At 42.6% G+C, this 21,613-nt stretch overlaps 1 protein-coding gene across 6 annotated transcripts in view; it reads right to left on the reverse strand.

Moving 5' to 3' along the window:
* The window catches only part of LOC137352238 (CTD nuclear envelope phosphatase 1A), a 43,502-nt gene that overhangs the window by 5,710 nt on the left and 16,179 nt on the right, over positions 1 to 21,613 (reverse strand). For 2 of the 6 annotated variants that reach the window (XM_068017484.1, XM_068017485.1), the window contains one exon: positions 7,840 to 7,976. In XM_068017484.1, the coding sequence (XP_067873585.1) occupies positions 7,840 to 7,976 (137 nt within the window). Of the gene's footprint in view, positions 1 to 7,839; positions 7,977 to 8,079; positions 8,379 to 12,969; positions 13,319 to 14,439; positions 14,866 to 21,613 lie in introns of those variants that run through there. The other 4 variants (XM_068017487.1, XM_068017486.1, XM_068017489.1 and 1 more) reach the window with 4 other exon arrangements.

The following is a 21,613-nucleotide window of genomic DNA, read 5'->3' on the forward strand; positions in this document are numbered from 1 at the left end:
GTTGGGAGCATATGCTGGCAGGGAAGGGCACGGTCGAAATGTGGAACTTTTTCAAGGAGCAGATAGTAGGGGCCATTGATAAGCATGTCCCTGTCAGACAGGGAAGGGATGGTCATGTGAGGGAACCGTGGTTGACAAGAGAGGTTGAGAGTCTTGTTAGGAAGAAGAAGGATGCGTATATAAGGTTGAGGAAAAAGGGCACAGGCATAGCTCTGGAGGGATACAAGATGGCCAGGAAGGATCTGAAGAAAGGGATTAGGAGAGCTAAGAGAGGGCATGAAAAATGCTTGGCGGGTAGGATAAAAGAAAACCCCAAGGCCTTTTACGCGTATGTCAGAAATATGAGGATGACTAGGGGGACCGTAGGTCCGGTCAAGGACAATAGCGGGAGACTGTGTGTTGAGCCGGAAGAGATAAGTGAGGTTTTGAATGAGTACTTCTCTTCGGTATTTACGAATGAGAAGGGGTGTATTACTGAAGAGGACGGTGTGAAACAGACTGGTAAGCTCGAGGAAGTGCTCGTTAGGAGGGAAGATGTGTTGGGGTTTTTGAATAACTTGAAGATAGACAAGTCTCCCGGGCCTGACGGGGTATATCCAAGGATGTTATGGGAAGCAAGGGATGAAATTGCAGAGCCGCTGGCAATGATCTTTTCATCTTCTCTGTTGACGGGGGTGGTACCAGGTGATTGGAGGGTGGCAAATGTTGTGCCCCTGTTCAAGAAAGGGAATAGGAACAACCCTGGGAATTACAGGCCAGTTAGTCTTACTTCGGTGGTAGGCAAGTTGATGGAAAAGGTGCTGAGGGATAGGATTTCTGAGCATCTGGAAAGACACTGCTTGATTCGGGACAGTCAGCACGGTTTTGTGAGGGGTAGGTCTTGCCTCACAAGCCTGATTGAATTCTTTGAGCAGGTGACCAAGCAAGTGGATGAGGGTAAACCAGTGGATGTGGTGTACATGGATTTTAGTAAGGCATTTGATAAGGTCCCCCATGGTAGACTTATGGAGAAAGTCAGGAGGCATGGGATAGTGGGGAATGTGGCCAGTTGGATTAAGAATTGGCTAACTGATAGAAGGCAGAGAGTGGTCTTAGATGGTAAATACTCAGCCTGGAGCCCAGTTACCAGTGGCGTGCCACAGGGATCAGTTCTGGGTCCTCTCCTGTTTGTGATTTTTATTAACGACTTGGATGAGGAAGTCGAAGGGTGGGTCAGTAAATTTGCAGATGATACAAAGGTTGGTGGAGTTGTGGATACCGAGGAGGGCTATTGTCGTCTGCAAAGGGACTTGGATAGGTTGCAGTGCTGGGCTGAAAAGTGGCAGATGGAGTTTAACCCTGAAAAGTGTGAGGTCGTCCATTTTGGAAGGACAAACACGAATGCAAAATACTGGGTTAACGGTAGGGTTCTTGGGCATGTGGAGGAGCAGAGAGACCTTGGGGTCTATGTGCATAGATCGTTGAAAGTTGCAACTCAAGTGGATAGGGCTGTGAAGAAGGCATATGGGGTGTTAGCGTTCATTAGCAGAGGGATTGAATTTAAGAGCCGTGAGGTGATGATGCAGCTGTACAGGACCTTGGTAAGGCCTCATTTGGAGTACTGTGTGCAGTTCTGGTCGCCTCATTTTAGGAAGGATGTGGAAGCCTTGGAGAGGGTGCAGAGGAGATTTACCAGGATGTTGCCTGGAATGGAGAATAAGTCTTACGAGGAAAGGCTGAACATTCTAGGCCTCTTCTCATTAGAACGGAGAAGGATGAGGGGTGACATGATAGAGGTTTATAAGATGATCAGGGGAATAGATAGGGTAGACAGTCAGAAACTTTTTCCCCGGGTGGAGCAAAGCGTTACAAGGGGTCATAAATTTAAGGTGAAGGGTGGGAGATATAAGGGGGATGTCAGGGGAAGGTTCTTTACCCAGAGAGTGGTCGGGGCATGGAATGCCTTGCCTGGGGAAGTTGTTGAGTCAGAAACTTTAGGGACTTTCAAACGGCTTTTAGATAGGTATATGGATAAAGGAGAATGATGGGGTATAGATTAAATTGTCCTTGACAGAGGACAAAGGATCGGCACAACATCGTGGGCCGAAGGGCCTGTTCTGTGCTGTATTTTCTATGTTCTATGTTCTATGAATCCTCTTTTTTTTATAAAATGGTTCTGTATCCAGAGTTTGGTAAATCATTTTTGATGTCTCTCTTGCTAATAGCTCTGAGAAGCCTTTAGGATACAATATTAGTAAAATTAGGAAACAGGAAATACTGAGTGCTCAAGAGAAACAAAAGCAGGAGTCAGACTGGGGTGGGGGAGGAGTCAGACTGGGGTGGGGGAGGAGTCAGGCTGCAGGGAGAAGTTAGGCTGTGGGGTAGAGGTGCCAGATAACAGAGAGTGTCCAGGATATTTGGGGAGTTCAAAGTGCAGCTCGCTGTTAGGACAGTTTTCTGCAATAAGCCCATGCACACCAGGAATCGAACGGAGACCTGCCAAACTCATGTACACCCTTTACAACCAGTAAGGATGAGCTCTAAGGATCGAACGGTCTATTCTAGTGTGTGACTCCTTATGTTCTCATGGATTAACCTTTAAGAATTCTATCCAGTATTTACCAACAGTTCTAGTCAAACCTGGTGATAGAACGACCCTAATTCTCTATTCGTCCCCTGAATATAATGCTTATCCAGTTGCAATAAAGGATTACACTGGAAATGTTAGCCCCGCTCTCTCAAAAGCTGATTGACCGACTGCGCATTTCCAATTTAGATTGAAAGTTTAAATTAATTCAAATACAAATCTACCACCCACCCCCCTGCCCAACACAACCCTACAGTGAGAAAAGTTTCCTTTAACTACTGGTTGTAAAGGTGTACATGAGTTTGGCAGGTCTCAGTTCGATTCCTGGTGTGCATGGGCTTATTGCAGAAAACTGCCCTAACCAGGCACCAACTTGCAACCTCATTCAGAGAGGGTCACAGTCGATTGGAGTGGGAAATGGGAAAGAATATCAGACTTCTGCAGTAGGGAATACTCTTAAACTGAAGCACATACTTTATATCTCAGCGTTATATCCAAACTGGGAACTGCTGATGCTCTGACTGAGCATTGCTCAGCATTAATAAACCCCTCAATGAGACAAAATTCACAATAAAGCTTTAAAATAAAAGTAAAATTTAAATGCAACAGTGAAAAAATTAGTGATATGAATTGGATTAAAAGCAGAACTGCAACAGAACATCACCCACGATGTATGTGAAAATATTCAAACATCTGCCGCAGCCCACTGAATCCTTCCCAGATTTACTATGGATTATATATCGAAACAGTAATCTAGGGAAATACAAGTTTATTTCCCCCTCCCCCTCAGTCACAAGGGGAACTCTGCAACACTTCTCAATCTCCTTCGTTCCATTTCACAGTTCAATGAGGATGAAAGTGTTTAAGGTCCACCTGCTGTTCTTGAAATGTAAGCAACTTCAGACAGACTGATCATGTGATCCTTGCTGCTTGGCAAAATATTTTGTTCTATTTTTGAAACAGGAATACAGAGGAAAAATTGCACTTTTAAAACAAAAATCATGCTGGATGATCTCATCAGCCCCTCCCCTCCCTCCCCGAAGATGCCAACTCTAGATGGGATTGCACAAGCACTTGCAGCCCGTGTTGTCCTCCACCTTTGAGTCTGAGCATCAGCAGGCTATCCTGCTGTGGATGGCATCACAGTGGTTTGCCCCTGTTCTCACCTGATATCCATGCAGGTGCACTTCCCAGCAGGAGTTTCAGAGAACCTGACATCCCCCGGTACCTCACCAAGTAGCCATTTGTCAGGCATCAGCATTATTGAGCGTTGGCAGCTTTACAGCTGAGCCCGATCCCGTCCTCTTCCAAAGACCATATTTATCAGCAGATAGTGCTTAGGAATGAGAAATCTGCCTGGTTCTCGCTGTACTGAGGCCCAACTGTAACTAACTGTAACCTCAGTGAACTCAATACAGACCAATTGTGGAACCTAGGTCTTTCCTGGTCTGTACAATTCAGTAGATGCATGGGAACACCACCACCTGCAAGTTCCCCTCCAAGCCACACACCATCCTGACTTGGAACTATATCGCCGTTCCTTCACTGTCGCTGGGTCAAAATCCTGGAACTCCCTTCCTAACAGCACTGTGGGTGTATGTACCAAACATGGACTGCAGCGGTTCAAGAAGGCAGCTCACCACCACCTCCGCAAGGACAATTAGGAATTGACAATAAATGCTGGCCCAGCCAGTGATGCCCACATCCCAGGAACAAAAATAAAAAGTATTACACAGGGCAGTACTTTTTGACTACACAGGAAGAAAGCAACTTGTATCTTCTTGTTTGTGCATGGTCATAAGGTGCACAGTTATACGGTATATTAACTTATAAAGCAAGGGGCTTTTGAACAGTGGCAACAATTATCTCTACAACCTTATTGCAGCACCTGTGGAGTAGTGGCAGCCAGCTTGAGTTCTGATGAAAGCAGTGATAAAGAGAAAGTAAACCACTGGAATCTGGATTAATGATAGACCCAGCGACAATGCGTTATACAACAGTGAGCTTGAATTAGAGCATGCTGCAATGCGGACCACGGCTTATGATGGCATTAAAAAATTCTAAATTTTAAACTCTCACCCTAGTGTTCAAATCCCACCCCGCCTCTGTAACCTCCTCTAGCTCTACAACCCTCCAAGACTTCTACTACCTCCAATTCAAGCCAATTAAGGACCCCCAATTTCCTTTGCCCCACCATTGGCGGCCTTGCCTTCAGCTGCTCAAGCTCTGAAATTCTCTCCCTAAACCTCTGCCTCTCGGTCTTCCTTTAAGATGCCCCTTTAAAACCTACCTCTGCAACGAAGCTTTTGGTCATCTGCCTTAATATCTCTTTATCTGACTCGGTGTTAAACGTTGTCTGACGATGCTCCCGTGAAGCATCTTAGGAGGCTTTACTAAGTTAAAAGCATTGTACAAATCCAAGTTGTTGTTGTAACTTGCTCCACCTCAAAGGCTATTTCAATGTATAATACAATGCTCAAATTTGAGACAGGTTGGTGAAATTTTCATGTCCTGCTATTCTCAACTGGAGCTGTGGAGCGTGCCATGGTGGTTTGTTGTAGATGATAAAGATGATTGAAGGGAGGGGTTGAGAGAGCTATGACCAGAACACTCACCTGCATATCACATCACAGGACAGAAAGGATCTGTAACAGGAGCATTTCATATATTTCTAATGTTTTAAAAAAGGTAAGTAAATGGCAGAGACCCATAATGCAGGACACCATCCAGGCTATGAGCAAAAGGAGAGAAGATTATGAAGTACTGGTTCAGTAATATCAAGGATTGGATGGGAAGCTCTGTAGATTGTGTAGATTGAGTTCGTTGAGGAGTTCCACAGCTTTGAGGTCCTGGGAAAGTGTTCCATGAGCACTTCTATTTTTTCTTTGTAAAATATGCTTTGAGAGCTGATATTTGAATTGTGGACTGATTCATCTGGAATTTTGGAGAGATTTCTGAACTTTGTGGTTTTGGACTGAGTGAAATGTACACAGACTGCAAGGCACCTGTTTCCAAAGAACTCAGCAGGGGAGTGACAGGCCAAGATTTATGATTGTCATGTGACTTGACTGTTGAAATTTAGTTTCATTTTCGGATTGTGAAAAACTCAGTTGCTGCTCAACCTGCCAGGAGAAGACAGCTAAAATCTCTTTCTCTAGAGAATCCCTGGACAAGCTGAACTGTTGCCTCATGTGTTTTAAGAAGTCCTGAATGGTTGCAGAAATCTTGCATCTTTAAAAAAAAGGACTTTGCATCAAATGTATAGGGCGTAAAAAGATCCTTGTGCTGATACCTGATGGAAGACATATGTGAAGCCTTCTGCAGTTGAATTTCTATGAACGCCTACCCAAACAGACTGCTTATCAACCTTGCCTGGAAAGACTGTGAGTGGCATCCAACTATTCAACTTTGGGACACCTCACTAAAACAAAGAACTTCCTTCCAGATCTTTATTGTCTAAGTCTTTTTTTTTCATTCCTTTTATTCACTTGAAACAACTGTAAACAAAAATCCCATTTTCCCCGGTTAACCAGTTTTTGGATGTGTGTATGTGTGCAGGACGCTAGGAAAAAAATAAGGAGCTTTAATATCTCAATTCGTATATATATTTACTTCATTATTGGTTAAGACTTGGTTTTCTAATAAACGGATAATTTTGTTGTTCATTAAAGAAATCTGGTTGGTGTGCTTTATTCTAGGGACAAATAGAGTATCTAACTGGCTGTTTCGGTAATTGGGAAAAATAATTGATATGCTGTGATCTGTGGAGAAGTGGGACTGAATTAACAGTGCACGCCTCCCACCTCGGTCGTAGTAGAAGACTGTGTCAGATCTTCTTTTCAACAACGAGACCTGTGAGTTATCAGGATGGACACATGGCAGAGTCTAAGGTTGGGTTTGGCTCAGTAAATGGATGAGCAGTGAAGCCATGACTGCCAAACCTGTATGTGGGTAAATCATTGTTGACTGTTATTTTGCATCATATGTTATAATAATATATAGCATATAATTGTGGGAAACAAATCAATATCTGTTATTGTAATCTGACTTCTTTAGCTCTAAAATATATGAGAATGATGCAGATACTTTTCTATGTATTAACATTTCAAGTTGTTTTCTGATAACCTATGTGACCATCTACTTTATTCACACAATACTATACCATGTAACTAAATATAATGTTCATTTTGGCCTCTGATCTATTATATGCCTTAAAGTTGAACCTGTGACTGAATGCTTAGGAATTCATATTCTACACTACATGAAGCCTAGGTGTCGTCAAAGTATAGTAGTGACCGTAAAGGTTTTGAACCTCGACCTGCTGAATCTCCTTTACAATAATGTCTGCCCAATCTTAAAGTCTCTATTCTGCTTTTGAATCTTGCCACAAAACATTCTGTAATGTTCTATTCTTGGTGCCATATCACTTCAGCATATCATAAATTCTCCAGGCTACAGAGCCTGATAGTGAGAAACTTTCAGAGAAAAGGTGAATAAACCCAAGTGTCCTTGTTCCATCACCCAGTGGATAGAGGGATCTGTAATGGACCAAGACTGTCAGACTCACTCTAGGCACGTGTTAAATGTTCTATTCTTGGTGGGAAGGAAATCAGGAAGCACCTTTTCACATAAAGGGTACCAGAAATTAAGACCAAAGGGACAATGAGTTATTCAAGACTGAACTCAATAGATTTTTGTCAGGTAAGGGTATCAGGATATGGAGCTAAGGTGGGAAAATGGACATGAGATAGAGATTACCATGCTCTAGTTAAATGGCAGAGGAGGCTCCAGGGGAGTGAATGGCCAGTTCCTGTTCCTATATTCCTCTACAGCACTGCCATGTGCAGTGGGGCACTATAGGTTCTTTCTGAATGAATGAGCTGAGATGGATTGAATGGCTTTTTTGTAACATCTTGGGAAGAGCTGGAATTTGCGACCATACTGACTCAAACAATACAGGCCAATTGCTTTAATGTATGTAGTGCTTTCTACTACAGTATCATTAGGCTAATGACTGCTTTATTGCTGTTACCTCCCTCACACTGCCAGTCTCTGGAACTCCTTTGAGCAAGAATTTTCTCAGCGATCACTGTTCAAATTAAAACTCTGATGATCAACAGAACTGGAAGGAACAGCATAGGACATTCTTTATGCTTCTTTAATTATAAAAAGACGGCCCTTTGTAATAAGGATTTAGTTATTCAGAGCTTTGACTGCTATTGTTATATTTTTTAACTATGGTATTAAAAGGAATCAACAAAGCAGCTCCTCACCCTCCAGCAGTCTGTAAGATTGGAGATAATCAGCAGAGCAGCAGCAGAAACTCCAAGAGCTAAAGAAAAGACCTGTAGGATTGTGGCCCCCATAATTATTATTCTCCAGCACTGCGTAGTCTGTCCTGAAGCTAATCCTGCAACAAAGTCCAAAACACAGTGTGTTAAAAAAAAAAATAAAGTGACAGCATATTAAGGATCTGGAACAATGCACTAAATTTATTTCACTTAAATCCTCACCTTACTCCTGCAGTCTGCTGGGAGGTTTCTCATGTTCTGGAGTAGGGGAATTTAGCTGTAATTCTATCATCGCTAAGACTACAAGATTATTTTGTACAATTGGCTCCAATAGGCAGAAAGAAAAAGAAAGGTTTTGGGCTCACAAGCAAAATGTCATTCTCTCGATCCAGTGGTTTACGATGCAGGGAACAGCTTGACATTTCACCTATGCACTCTTGTTGGAAGCAGGCGTTGGGGGATACCAGGCAAATGATGGTACTTTTACCAGACAAACAAACTCAAAGCATCATGCTGTTAACCTGAAAAGGCATTAGCAGAGTAGAGTAAACAGGGAGATTTGTGAACGATTTCAGCAAGAGACACAGTGTACACAAGAGAGGGAGACAGCAGCCAAAACACAGCAGGGTTTGTCAGCAAAGGTTTCACAAATTACAGTCCATGACAGTTTGCAAACTCAGCTTTGAGAATTACCAAACTTGGATTCAATCAACGTCCTTAACGAGCCCCCGACTAGCACAATTCAAAAAAGGAAGAGGCCATCCTTGTTATTGTAACTTCAGAAAATAACAGGCTTGATGGAAATATGCAAAATATCACATTCCATGAATGGAACCTTATTCAGTGCATTTTTAAATGAACTATTAAAATATAATTTTCACAGGAACTGGAATAGGCTATTCAGCCCCTTGAGCCTGTTCCGCTATTCAATTAAATCATGGCTGATCTGTACCTTAACTCCATCTACCTGCCTTGAGTCTGTAACCCTTCACATCCTGACAAAAACCTGTTGATTTCATCAACAATTTCAACAGAACAATGTCTTAGATTGATTCTTTCAATGCAAGCATGTATACCCTTCAGCAAGACTCTTTCTTGACAATTTTGCTACTGGTTGTAAAAGATCAAACAAAAAGGCCTTTCATCTCATGATTTCATGATCCCATGACATTTCATATTTGCAGAAACATTGTTAATAAAGGTGCTTTTACAACTGGGATTCCTGTAGTTCAGCTAGCTGGAGAGGAACGTCCATGTTTAGACAGTTATGGGTGTACAATTTTGCTGTCAGGATGAGCTGTTTTTCACTAATGTAAATGTATAGAGCTGAAAAATTGGTTCTCTGCAATCCCAACCAACCACAGAACTACCTGTGCAAAACCACAGAACTGCCTGGTGTAAAAGTCCTTTAGTTTGGAATTGTATTATACTCAGTGAAGACTCAAACTGGTGTGAGATAGTCTCGTGAAAGGGATTGTCATACCTGTAAGTTTTAATGTGCTTGGTTATCTTTATAGTTACGGTGCTTGCTGACCTACATTGTCTTTCAGTCTGGCAATGCCTTGATTTTTAAACTTTCAGCCTTTTTTTTCCAAATCCGTCCATGGCCTCACCCCTCCCCATCTCTGTAATCTCCTCCAACCCTCAGAGATTTCTGCACTTCTCCAATTCTGATCTTTTGTGTATCTCAGATTTTCACTGCTCCACCACTGGAATCTGTGCTTTCAGCTGCCTAGGCTCTAAGCTCTGCAATTCTCTGCCTAAATCTCACTGCACCTCTACCTCTCCCTCCTCCTTTAAGTGTTGGTACCCTTCCATCTATGAAAGATGGTGGACATGCAGCAAACAATCCATTTAGGTGGGGTGTGAAGGCCAATCCTTGAGAGGCAGGTTCTGCCACAAGTGTCGCACGTGAAGTTGCCAAGTGACGCTGTGAGTTGTTATTTTTGGCGTTAGCGCCTGTTGCCAAGCTACTGTAGCCACTGGTCGTCATGCTAGTGCACACCAGTCCACAGGATGTGTCATCATTTCCCTCTTTGGTCAGCTAGTGACTCCCAGGTGCAATAGTTGACATTTAGGGCCTTCATGTCACGCTTGCAAGCATCCTTGAAGCAGAGCTTTGGGCACTCCATTGGCCAATGGGCCCCAGCTACCTTACCATACAGAAGACCCTTGGTATGCAACCGTCTTCCTTCCTGCAGACGTGTCCGATCCACCGAAGCCGCCTCTGTTTGATTAGTGCCAACACACTTGGGAGCTCTGCCTTTGAGAGGACTGCTGTATTTGTGATTTTGTCGTGCTAGGATTTACCCATAATGCATCCCAGACAGCAAAGATGCAAATTAGTGAGCTTCTTTTCCTGGTAGCTGTAAGTCGCCCATGTTTCACAGCCATACAGGAAAGTGCTGAAAACACAGGCCTTATAAACCGTCAGCTTGGTGTTATCCCATACGCGTTTGGGGACAGACTGTCCCATGACTGAGTAGCGAGGATAAAAGGAACAGGAGCAATGGCAAGAGACAGACCAGGAAGGAAATCTGCAGTCCTTAACCAGCCTGGTCACCCACCAATGTGGTTGACTCTTAACTGCCCTCTGAAGTGGCCAAACAAACAACTCAATTGTATCAAATCATTGCAGCTCAGGCAAACCCACCACCGCTTTTCAGGGCAACTAGGGTTGGGAGATAAATGCTGGCCTTGCCAGCGATATCCACATCCTGAGAATAAACAATACTTAAGAAAATGTTATCAGGGCCTTTGTTTAACAAAAGACTTGACTACTGTTACTGATCCAAAGACTTCCTTGGACAGGAAGTCAAGTCATTTTACCACCATCTCTTAAGACCAAGCATTGGCCACTAGAGCTACCAATCCAGCGAATGTGGGTGCCCTTGAAATTAGCTCTATGTAAAGCTCAAAAAGGATGTTACAGTTGAATTCCTGAGCTATGAATACTTATATAAAAGCAAAGTACTACAGATGCTGGAAATCTGGAAAAAAAAAACAAAGTGCTGCAAATATTCAGCAGGTCAGGCAGCATCTGTGGAGAAAGAAGCAAAATTAACGTTTCAGGTCTGTGACCTGTTATCAGCACTGGCAAACATTAGAAAAGAATTAGGTTTTCATCAAGTGAAAGGGGCGGGGGGTGGGAGATCAAGAACAAAAGGAAAGGTGTGTGATAGGGCATAGGGCAGGAGAGATTAAATAACAAAGCTGTCCTGGGACAAAGGCAAAGAGTGTGTTAATGCTTGTGGTGAAAGACAAAGCATTAGTACAGAGTGTTAATAGTGGAATAATGAGCAGTTCTATCTACATGAAAAACAGGCACATGTTTAAAAAATAAAATAAAATATATAGATATTTTAAAAAAGACCAGTCATGCTCTGAAGTTATTGAACTCAATGTTCAGTTCACAAGGCTGGAGAGTGCCTAATCGAAAGATCAGGTGCTGTTCTTTGAGCTTGCGTTGATGTTCAATAGAGCAGGCCTAAAACAGAAATGTTGGCATGAGTGTGGGGGCCGGGGGGTTGTTGAAATGGCAAGCGACCAGAAGCTCGGGGTCATGCCTTCGGACTGAGCAGAGGTGTTCTGCAAAGCAGTCACCCAATCTGTATTTGGTCTCCACAACAGAGGCGAATGCATTGTGAGCAGTGAATACAGCATACTAAATTGAAGGGAGTACAAGTAAATCACTGCTTCGACTGGAAGGAGTGTTTGCGGCTTTGGATGGCGAGGAGAGGGGAGGTAAAAGGGCAGATATTACACCTCCTGCAATTACGTGGGAAGGTGCCATTGGAAAGGGACGAGGTGTCAGGGGTGGAGGAGGAGTGGATCAGCGTGTCGCAGAGGGAACGATCCCTTCAGAATCCTGACAGGGGAGGGGAAGATGTGTTTGGTAGTGGCATCACGCTGGACGTGGTGGAAATGCCGGAGGATGATCCTTTGGATGTGGAGGTCGGAAGGGTGGAAAGTGAGTACAAGGGGAACCCTGTCGCGATTCTGGGAAGGAAGGGGTGAAGGCAGAAGTGCGAGAAATGGATCGGACACGGTTGAGGGCCCTGTCAACCACAGTGGGGGAGAATCCTCAGTTAAGCAAAAAGGAAGACACGTCAGAAGCGCTGGAGACAGAGAAACTGGGAGAATGGGATGGAGTCCTTACAGGAAACAGGGTGTGAGGAAGTGTAGTCAAGGTAGTTGGCAGACTTATAATGAATATTAGTAGACAGCCTATCCCCAGAGATAGAGTCAGAGAAGTTGAAGAAGGGAAGGGAAGTGTCGGAAATAGACCGTGTAAAGGTGAGAGAAGGGTGGAAATTGGAAGCAAAGTTGAAGAAGTTTTCCAGTTCGGGGCGAGAGCAGGAAGTGGCACCGATACAGTCATCAATGAACTGGAAAATGAGGGGAGGGAGGGGGCCTGAGTAGGACTGGAACAAGGCATGTTCAACATATTCCACAAAAAGACAGGCATAACTAGGACCCATGTGGTTACACATGGCAACACCTTTTACTTGAAGGATGTGAGTGGAGTTGAAGGAGAAGTTGTTCAGTGCAAGAACAAGTTCAGCCAGGCAGATGAGGGTGGTGGTGGATGGGGACAGGTTGGGCCTCTGTTCGAGGAAGAAGCCGAGAGTCCTCAGACCGTTCTGATGGGGAATGGAGTTGTAGAGAGATTGGACATCCATAGTGAAGAGGCAGCGGTTAGGGCCAGGAAAGTGAAAATTGTCAAAATGACATAGGGCGTCTGAAGAGTCACAGATGTAGGTGGGAAAGAGACTAGACCAGGGAAGAAAAGATAGTGTTAAGATAGGAAGAAATAAATTCAGTGGGGCAGAAACAGGCTGTAACAATGGGTCAACCAGGACAGTCCTGTTTGTGAATTTTGGGAAGAAGTGGGCTGACCGGGGTTGTGGGAACTATGAGGTGGGAAGCTGTCGAGGGAAGATCTCCGGTGGGGATGAGGTCAGTGACAGTCCAGGAGACAGTGGCTTGATGTTTGGTGGTGGGGTCATGGTCCAGGGGAAGTTAGGAAGATGTGTCTGAAAGTTGGCACTGAGCCTCTGCAAGGTAGAGGTCGGTACGCCAGACAACAGCACCACCCTTTTCAGTACTTACGTCAGCTGTGGCAGAGTTGGTAGCATTTTTGCCTCCCAGTCAGAAGGTTGTGGATTCAAATGCCACTCCAGAGACTTGAGCACAGAAATCTCAGCTCACACTTCAGTGCAGTACTGAGAGTGCGCTACACTGTTGGAGGTGGTTGTCTCCCAGACGAGATATTAAATCAAGACCCCATCAGCCCTCTCAGGTAGATGTAAAAGATTCCATGGCAATATTTTGAAGAAAAGTAGTTCTCCCCTGTGTCCTGGGCAATAATTATCCCTCAATCAACATTACAAAAACAGCTTATCTGGTCATTATCAAACATTTTTATATTCATTCTTTGGATATGGGCACTGTGGCAAAACCAGTACTTATAGTCATGCATAAAAGCCCTTGAGAAAGTGGTGATCACCCTTCTTGAACCATTGCAGGCTGTGGTTTAGGTACCCCCACAGTGCTGTTAGGTAGGGAATTCCAGAATTAGCATGTGACGTGAAAGAATAGTGACATCTGTTCAACTTGGAATGGTGTGCGCAACTTGGAGAGGAACATGGAGATGGTGCTGTTCCTATGCAAAAGCTGTCCTTGTCCTTCTAGGGTCTGCAGGTTGGGGTTTTGGAGGTGCTGTTGAAGAGGCCTTGGCACATTGCTGCAGTGCATCCTGTAGATACTAAAGACACTTGCATCAGTGATGGAGAGAGTGAATACTTAAGATGATGGATGGCTACCAATCAAGCAGATTGCTTTATCCTGGCTAGCGTCTTTAATGGTGTTTCCTGACTTGTGGAGAGGCTTGGGGAGTTGGGACATGAGCCAGGAACCACTCAACACAGAATACCCAGCCTCAGACCTGTTCTTCCAGCCACAGTATTTATGGGGCTGGCCCAGTTCAGTTTCTGGTTAATGAGGAGACTCCCAACATGTTAACAATGGAGAATTCATCAATGTCACCATTGAATGTGAAGGGAAGGTGGTTAGATGGTCTCTTGTTGAAGATGGCCATCACTTGGCACTTACATAGTGTGAATGTTCTTTGATCTGCTGTTTGCATGACTTTGTTATATACAAAGACTGCAATAGTTGCCTTATCTAACAGCAATGCTAGTACTTGAAAAAAGTAATTTATGATTATAGAGCATGTTGGGTTCACCCTAAGGATGATAAGATTCTATATAAAGGCACATTCTTTGAGAGAAAATTGGACAGTTGCTGTCTGTACGTCTGTGCAGTAATTGAAAAGATCAATTCTTTTCCTAGTCCAGCACTGCAACTGAAGCAGCTCAACTTGGGTTAGATTCAAAGCATTCAATGGGATAGTGAAGAACCCATCACTCCATCAATAGATTCACTTGAAGTTTCAATCAACAGCTGGTTTGCAGGTCGCCAGGATCTGGTTGCTCTGATTAGTGATTACATAAGAGATACGAAGGTAAGGAGCTGTATTTGTAGATTCTGCCTGGCTCAAGCTTCAAGTCCCACACAATTGCAGATAAGATGAAAAATAGTCTTTATTATAGAACAAGGCAAGCTTTAACAGGTGTACTTTCAGAATGCAGATGAGATCCAGAGTGCAGCGATGAAACTCTTGTAGAACACTCCCTTAGGATCTCTCATCTATATCTTCCATCTACAGTAAGCAGTCAATCTAATTCTCAGTGAATACAAACTAGATTAATATTCTTGAACTTTCAAACAACAAGCAGGAGTGTATGGTTCAATGAAACTTAAATGAGTTTAAATGCCAACCACAACTGCCATAAATGCAGTATCAGTATTGAAGTAACATCTCTCAAGATGATGTCTTCTCTACAGCGAATAAGATTATCCACAGCTTCTGCCTCCCCTCTCCTGCTGGGTATGGTTCCACAGATGGATATGCTTCACTTTCTTGGACACAGGGACATAAAGCACCTGTTGAATCAAGGGGCAGCAGGTTGATCAATTGTGAAGAGCAGCATAACGATGCCTGATATTCACACACAATATCCAGCACAACTCAATAGATGATGAGCACTGATCCTGTAAATTTTCACTTTCCCTTGCCCCAGTAGCTTTTAGGGGAAGTATAGTGCTGTTAGACAGGTTAACTCAGCACAAACCAGGAATCATTCATGGAACATTCCTGGGTGATAGAAATGTACAGCACAGAAGGCAGCCATTCGGCCCATCATGTCTATGCTGTCTCTTTAAAAGAATAGTTGCGGGGTTTTTTTTTTTGTCAGTAATCCTGTACTATCCAACTCCCTTTTAAAATTATTTATGGAATTAGCTTCCACCACATTTTCAGGTTTAAAAAAAATTCATTCATGGGATTTGGGCTGGGAGGATTAATATTCGAAGACTGTATACTATAAATGGCATGAATTTGAAAAGTGTAGATCAGTAGGGAGACCTTGATGTCCATATACGCAAATCCTTAAAGATGGAATGGCAAGTTGATAAAGAATGCATATGGGTTACTTGGGTTTATAAATAGAGGAATAGAATATAAAAGCAGAAATCATGCTAGAACGTCATAAGTCACTGGTTAGGCCTCATCTGGAGTATTGTGGGCAATTCTGGGTTCCACACGTTAGGAAAGACAAAAGGCATTAGAAAGGATATAGAGGTGGTTTACCAGGATGTTACAATGATGAGAAGAGGTTGGAAAAGTTAGGACTGTTCTCCTTTGAGAACAAAGCAGGTTAAGAGGAGAACAAGAGGTTTTCAAGATATTGACAGGTTTTGATAAGAGTAGAGAGAAAAATGATTCCCTCTAGCAGGGTCAATAACCAGGTCATAGACTTAAAATCACTGGTAAAAGAGCTAGAAGGGAGATGAGAATTTTTTTCATTCAAAATTGTTAAGATCTGGAATGGTCTACCAATAGCATTGTGGTTATGGACTAGTAATCTAGAGGCCGGGATTAATGATCCAGTGACACAAATTTAAATCCCACTGTGGCAGCTGGGGAATTTAAATTCAATTAATTAACTAAATTTGGAATAAAAAGCTAGTATCCGTATTGGTGACCATCTGGTTCACTATAAAAATGGCTCAGTCCTACACTTGGCTGCACATTAATTAATCAAGCTACGCTGCAGTACAATCAATGACAGGAAAAAGTCATCATTTATTTTGTAGTTTATTCTTCTCCAGAAGGTCCAAGTATGTTTGAGTTTTAACATTTATAAATAAATTTCAAAATACATCATTAAAAAAAACACAGCCTCACCCTTGCATAAAAAGTAACAAGGCCATTAATATCCAGCCAATGACCTTTAATAGCTACCAGCATGATTAGGTCATTTCAAAACATACAAAAATATTTCACTTTGATCTCTACATGTAAAGTGATACAAAAACTTTTCCAAGTTCAAGTCTATCTCAATATAAACAGTATGTGAACTACAGGGGAACATTTTCCTCTTGTGAATCGAGAGGACTTCAGATCAAAATAGAGGCTTTTGCATGTGTGAATTTATCCATTTATGTCATTAGGCTTGAACATATCAGTACAGATAGCCTACTGGAAAAAGTGCACAAAAGCTGATATACCCATTGCTGTTAAATCACCAATAACAGACTTGCACCTTGTTGCTCTGGTCTATCACCAAGATTGTCAAATTTGAACATGCTAATCTGTGCTACGTTATCGACCCAAGTTATAACTGGACTGAATTCTCAATTCATTTCACCCAGTACAGTTTTCAGTCTACTGGAATTTGGCAATTCTGCCACATGCAGATTAAACTTCCCTCAGAGGCAAAACAGTTCCAGTGTAATAGATCATTTACAACTGGCACTTTTATAGCAACATTCAATATAAAACATCCCAAAACTCTTCAAAAATCAAAGGGAAACAGGACACCAAGCAGAATGCAGGGGAAAAGGTTACGGAAGAGGTAGGCTTTAAGGAAGCTGGAGAGGTGTTAAAGCACATGGTCTTAGGGAGAACATTGTAATGTAGGGCACAGCCAGCTGATGGCGAGGGTGGAAAGGAGACCTGCCAGAAGAACATGAAGCAGCACCAAGTTGAAGAGGTGGAGAGGAATGAGGGCATGCAAAGTCTTAAATGAAGATGATTTTGAAATTGCAATGGAGAAATGGGGAAGCAAAGATAATTTAAAGGACAGGGGTTATGGGAGACAGGATGTGGGTGGCAGCGCTTTGGCTAAGTTGTGACGGACAGAACTTGTGCACCAATTTCTACTGATTTTTCCAGCGCTTGCAAAAGGAAGAAATTTCACCATGACTCACTAGAGACACAAAAAGGTAACTGCAGGAAATTGGAAATAACAACAGCAACAAGTTGGACTACCACAGCAGCGCAATCAGCATTGGATCCAGGCCAACGTTGTGCGGGAGACCCTTCGTCTGAATCCATCAGTTTTGATAAGGGTCCCACCTAAAACCTCAACTCGCTTTCATTTTCAAAGACCGATTGATCGACCTACAATCCACTTCCAGCATTTTCAGTTTTTTGCTTTGATATGTCAGCGTCCAGTTATTGGAAATTTTGTAGCAAGACTGGTATTCAACAGATCATAGTAAGGAAATCGAATCAGCAGACAATTAGTGACTTGTGACCACATGAAGTGCAGGTGTCCACAGCCAGGTGGCAAATGAACACCCAATGAGGAGGTTTTTATTGAAATGTGGGATCTTCCCGACATCCTGTTTGGAGTTACACCAACAGTTTTATTATTCCATCTCAATTGTACAAAAGAAACTTCTTTGATATTTAATCAATAGGCTAGCATTTTTTCATTTTCCAAAATGTAATTGTCCCATTGACCAATGAGGAAGAACCACAAACTTCAGCTACACCATCACAAAGGAAAGGAGTGTAGGATTTCTTGGGCTCAGACAATAGAATATGACTTCAGATTAAAGGCAGAAGGATAGAGCTACAGGACATAGAACTAGAATTCCAAAACACAAGTCAGGAAGAACTTCTTAAAAAAAGGTAAAAGGTAAATATTTGACTCGCTTTCCAGGCAGGGAGAATCAAGACAATACATCAGCTGGATGCTATGCTGGGAGAGAAAAGGATACTTGTTCATTTTTCTTAGGATTAAAAAGTATGTTACTGAAACATGTACACATTTATAAGTTAGACTTATGTGATTAAACTGCTTCTATTTTCAAAGTACCTATAAAAAAAAAACTGCAAACCCAATAAAAACAAATTGACTGTCAGTGGAAACTACAGAGCCACTGGTTTAGACTGAGTCAAATTAGTTACTAAATTAGATTACATTTGTTTTTTAAATACAGATGTTTTGGGGAACACCTTCCACAAGGTCATCCATTTTCCCAAAAAAAACATGAACCAGTGACTTTAAAGATAGTCTAATTTGAATTAGCTAGCTAGGGAAATACTGGCCCTTGTACCAAAACATTGGCTGTTGAGTTTTTTCCCTCCACCTTTCCTCTTGAAAGTGCCAACTCATACTAGGGCCAGGTTTTTACAGATCCCAATTTGTACCCAAGCCAAAAGCTTGAAAAGCAACATTACCAAACTGCAATGGTATTCCCACACAACATCCACATGTACACTTTCCAGGAATGGTCACTAGAAAACAATCTGAATCCTCTCCCTCCCAACAATCAGCGCTATTGAGACTAATTCTAGTGCTCCAGGCTAAGATCAGCTAACTAGAAGCAGACTAAGGATTAAACCAGTTGCCTTCCTAGCCTGTATAAGTACCACCATGAGCAATACACCTACCTACTAAATCACCCAGGGGAATATTATCCAGAGTGCTACAGACCAGGAAGGTCACAGAGAACTTTCATCATGTTCAAATAAAGTTTCAACTTGCAACTGAACTCACTTATGCAACTTTTTACTGGATCTTTTCAGGGTTACCAGTTCCTCATACCCGCACCAAACAGGTCCACTCTACAAAAGAACACACTGGCTAGCTACAGAAATCCAATTACAGAGGAGGAATAAATAAGGGAAGACTTCTTTATTGGTGAATTACAGGGATGGAAGTTAAAAGTTTGATTTGGGGAGGGTCTTCCAATGATCACTACATTGGAAAATGGAAATCCCACAAAGCTCTTTTAGGCCATCTTCTAACACAGCTTTGGACTACTGGTGTACGCTGTTAATGGTTAAGCAGTGCTCAGCAAGATAATCAAAACAGCTGTTCTGTAAACTGTGTAAGACCCCAGAAATTATTACAGGTCAGAGTTACATTTAAACTCTTCTAGAAAGCAATTATAAATATTCAAATACAGAAAGTGATGAGAATTTTCAATCATCTCAACTAATTTATAGTTCAGTATTGCTCAAACTGGTCCAGTGAAGCACAGTTAAGACTCACTGGCATTATAAACTGCCAAGTACTCACTGCTCAGGTGGTCAGTTTTGGACTCAGAACATGGAATGGAGCACATCATGCATGAATGGCTGAGTAATGCATTAAGGCTTTCACCGGTCAGCTGTTAAAAATGCCAATTCGTGCTTTTCGGATGTCCAAGAATCCAGCACAAAAATGACTGTTATAACCAATCCCTACTGACCAAAAATACAGACGTAAACTGGGTTCTAGCAAGAGGTCTATCAACGCTATACTCACAAACACTATACCAGGTAACTCCCAAAAGCAGATTCCTCTTTGTTTTATAGAGCATCCTCCTGTTTAGGGCAAGATATTTTGTGGTACAAACTGATAAAACAGTTCTCTTTGCCATTCTCAAATTAGTAAGACATAGGGCTCCCTTTTAACTCCCTGGCAGGAATGCAGTAACCCATGCCCATCTGGGAGTCGCTGCAGGCAGTGTTGCCCAATTTTAATGACCAGGCCTCCTTGGGATTATGTTTACCAACCAAAACAGCCATAACGTTGGTGGGAAGCAACAGCCTAGCCATTGAAGTAGTGCGATGTTGCTGCCGGGGTCACAGGGAAACAGGCCCCAGCATACAATAATAGGAAAATACTGCAGATGCTGGAAATCTGAAATAAAAACAGCAAGTGTTAGAAATACTCAGCAGGTCAGGCAGCATCTGTGGAGAGAGAAGCAGAGTTTCAGGTCTGTGACCTTTCATCAGAACTGGCAATGGTTAGAAAATAATTAGGTTTTAAGCAAGTGGTTGGAGGGGGGGGGGGGGGGGGGCGGGGGAAGAGAGCTTGGTGGGGAAGAGAACAAAAGGGAAGGTGTGTGATAGAGCAGAGGGCAGGAGAGATTAAACAACAAAACTGTCATGGGACAAAGGCAAAGAGAGTGTGTTAGTGATAGAGTAATGAGCAGCTCTGTCCACATGATAAAAATATACAATAACTAAATACCATAAGCTTACTGACTGGAGATGTTTGGACTGGGGGTGGGGGTGCAGGGGCAGCAGGTTTAGCAGGTAGGAGCCCCAATTATGCCACAAAAGTTGATCTACATACTTAAAAAGAGAACCCCATTGCTTGGGGCGAGTGTCCTTGCCACTTCTAATTTTAAATTAGTCGTCACATCAGGGCAGGAAAGAGCATACCCTCCCCTGTCCCTCCGCCACTATCTCCAGCTTGGTTTTCGCGAGGCCCTGGAGGGTTGTGGGAGATTTAAAATTGGGGCCGCAAAGCGTGGACAAGAATACAGCTCAAAGAACTATTACAATGCACCTTTATGTATAAGCTGCATTCTAGCAGAGAATCTGCTACCATTACACCCATTCCCCTGAAAATATGTTTCACTCCACATCTAAATATCCTTCACCAAACGTCAACTAAAATGCTGAACCTCCACTGCAAGACTTTATATACAGGAGATTTGAGTGTCATAAATGTCAATGCTTCTTTGAGAAGATGGTGATGGGGTACAAAATTACAAATTTCACCCCCATTCTCTCAGATGGCAAAATAAACCCTGGTCAGTCATGAAATTAGCCCCTATGATATTGTTAAATACATGCTCTGAAACGGTCTTCATTAACCCCATTGTGTTGGCAGCAGGTACCTTGATGGGCTCTGACAGATGTTCTATTTATGATGACTGTGCAATCAAAGATTTCAGGGACCAGTTTAACCAAGGTATTAACCTAAGGAAGGGTCAAATAACCATTACCAACCTAATCTCACTCGATATTTGTAACATCTAGAGGATACAAATAACCTACATCACTGAATTAATTAGCCAGTTATCCTCTAGTCTGCATTATACCAGTATCATTTCAGACAAGTTAAATGTGCAAAAACAGCCCAGAATAGCACTCTTCCCCCGCTGCAAGTATTTCACCTTTACTGAGCACATGAACTGCAGCCCCAACTAATGACCGATGAAGGGTCAAACCCCTTTAAACCAGAGTGTGCATTGCAACAGTTCCATATTGATGTGATCTCAGCTCTTCGTTGAGGCCAACCTACCATAACAAAACATAATTAATTGCTTGGCACCAGGGACAGCCTTTTGGGCCAATACCATCAAAATGGAAGACAGTATCACCAGCACAGGCACATTAAATTCTATGCATCTGTAAAATATCCCAATTTAAAAATAGATTGCAAAGGATATTTTAGTCTTCAGCTGCTAATGTCCTCTAATTGACTCCAAGTTCTTATTTCCTCACTACATATATACTTTGCCATTTTCCTTAGTGTTAGAAAAGTAGCAAAATGTTCCAACCAGACACTGCAAGAGTTCTCCAAAATCTTGGCATAATTAGAGGAAACAAGGGAGG

Source organism: Heterodontus francisci, chromosome 37 (genome assembly GCF_036365525.1).
Source record: "Heterodontus francisci isolate sHetFra1 chromosome 37, sHetFra1.hap1, whole genome shotgun sequence".
In the NCBI taxonomy this organism is placed as follows: domain Eukaryota; kingdom Metazoa; phylum Chordata; class Chondrichthyes; order Heterodontiformes; family Heterodontidae; genus Heterodontus; species Heterodontus francisci.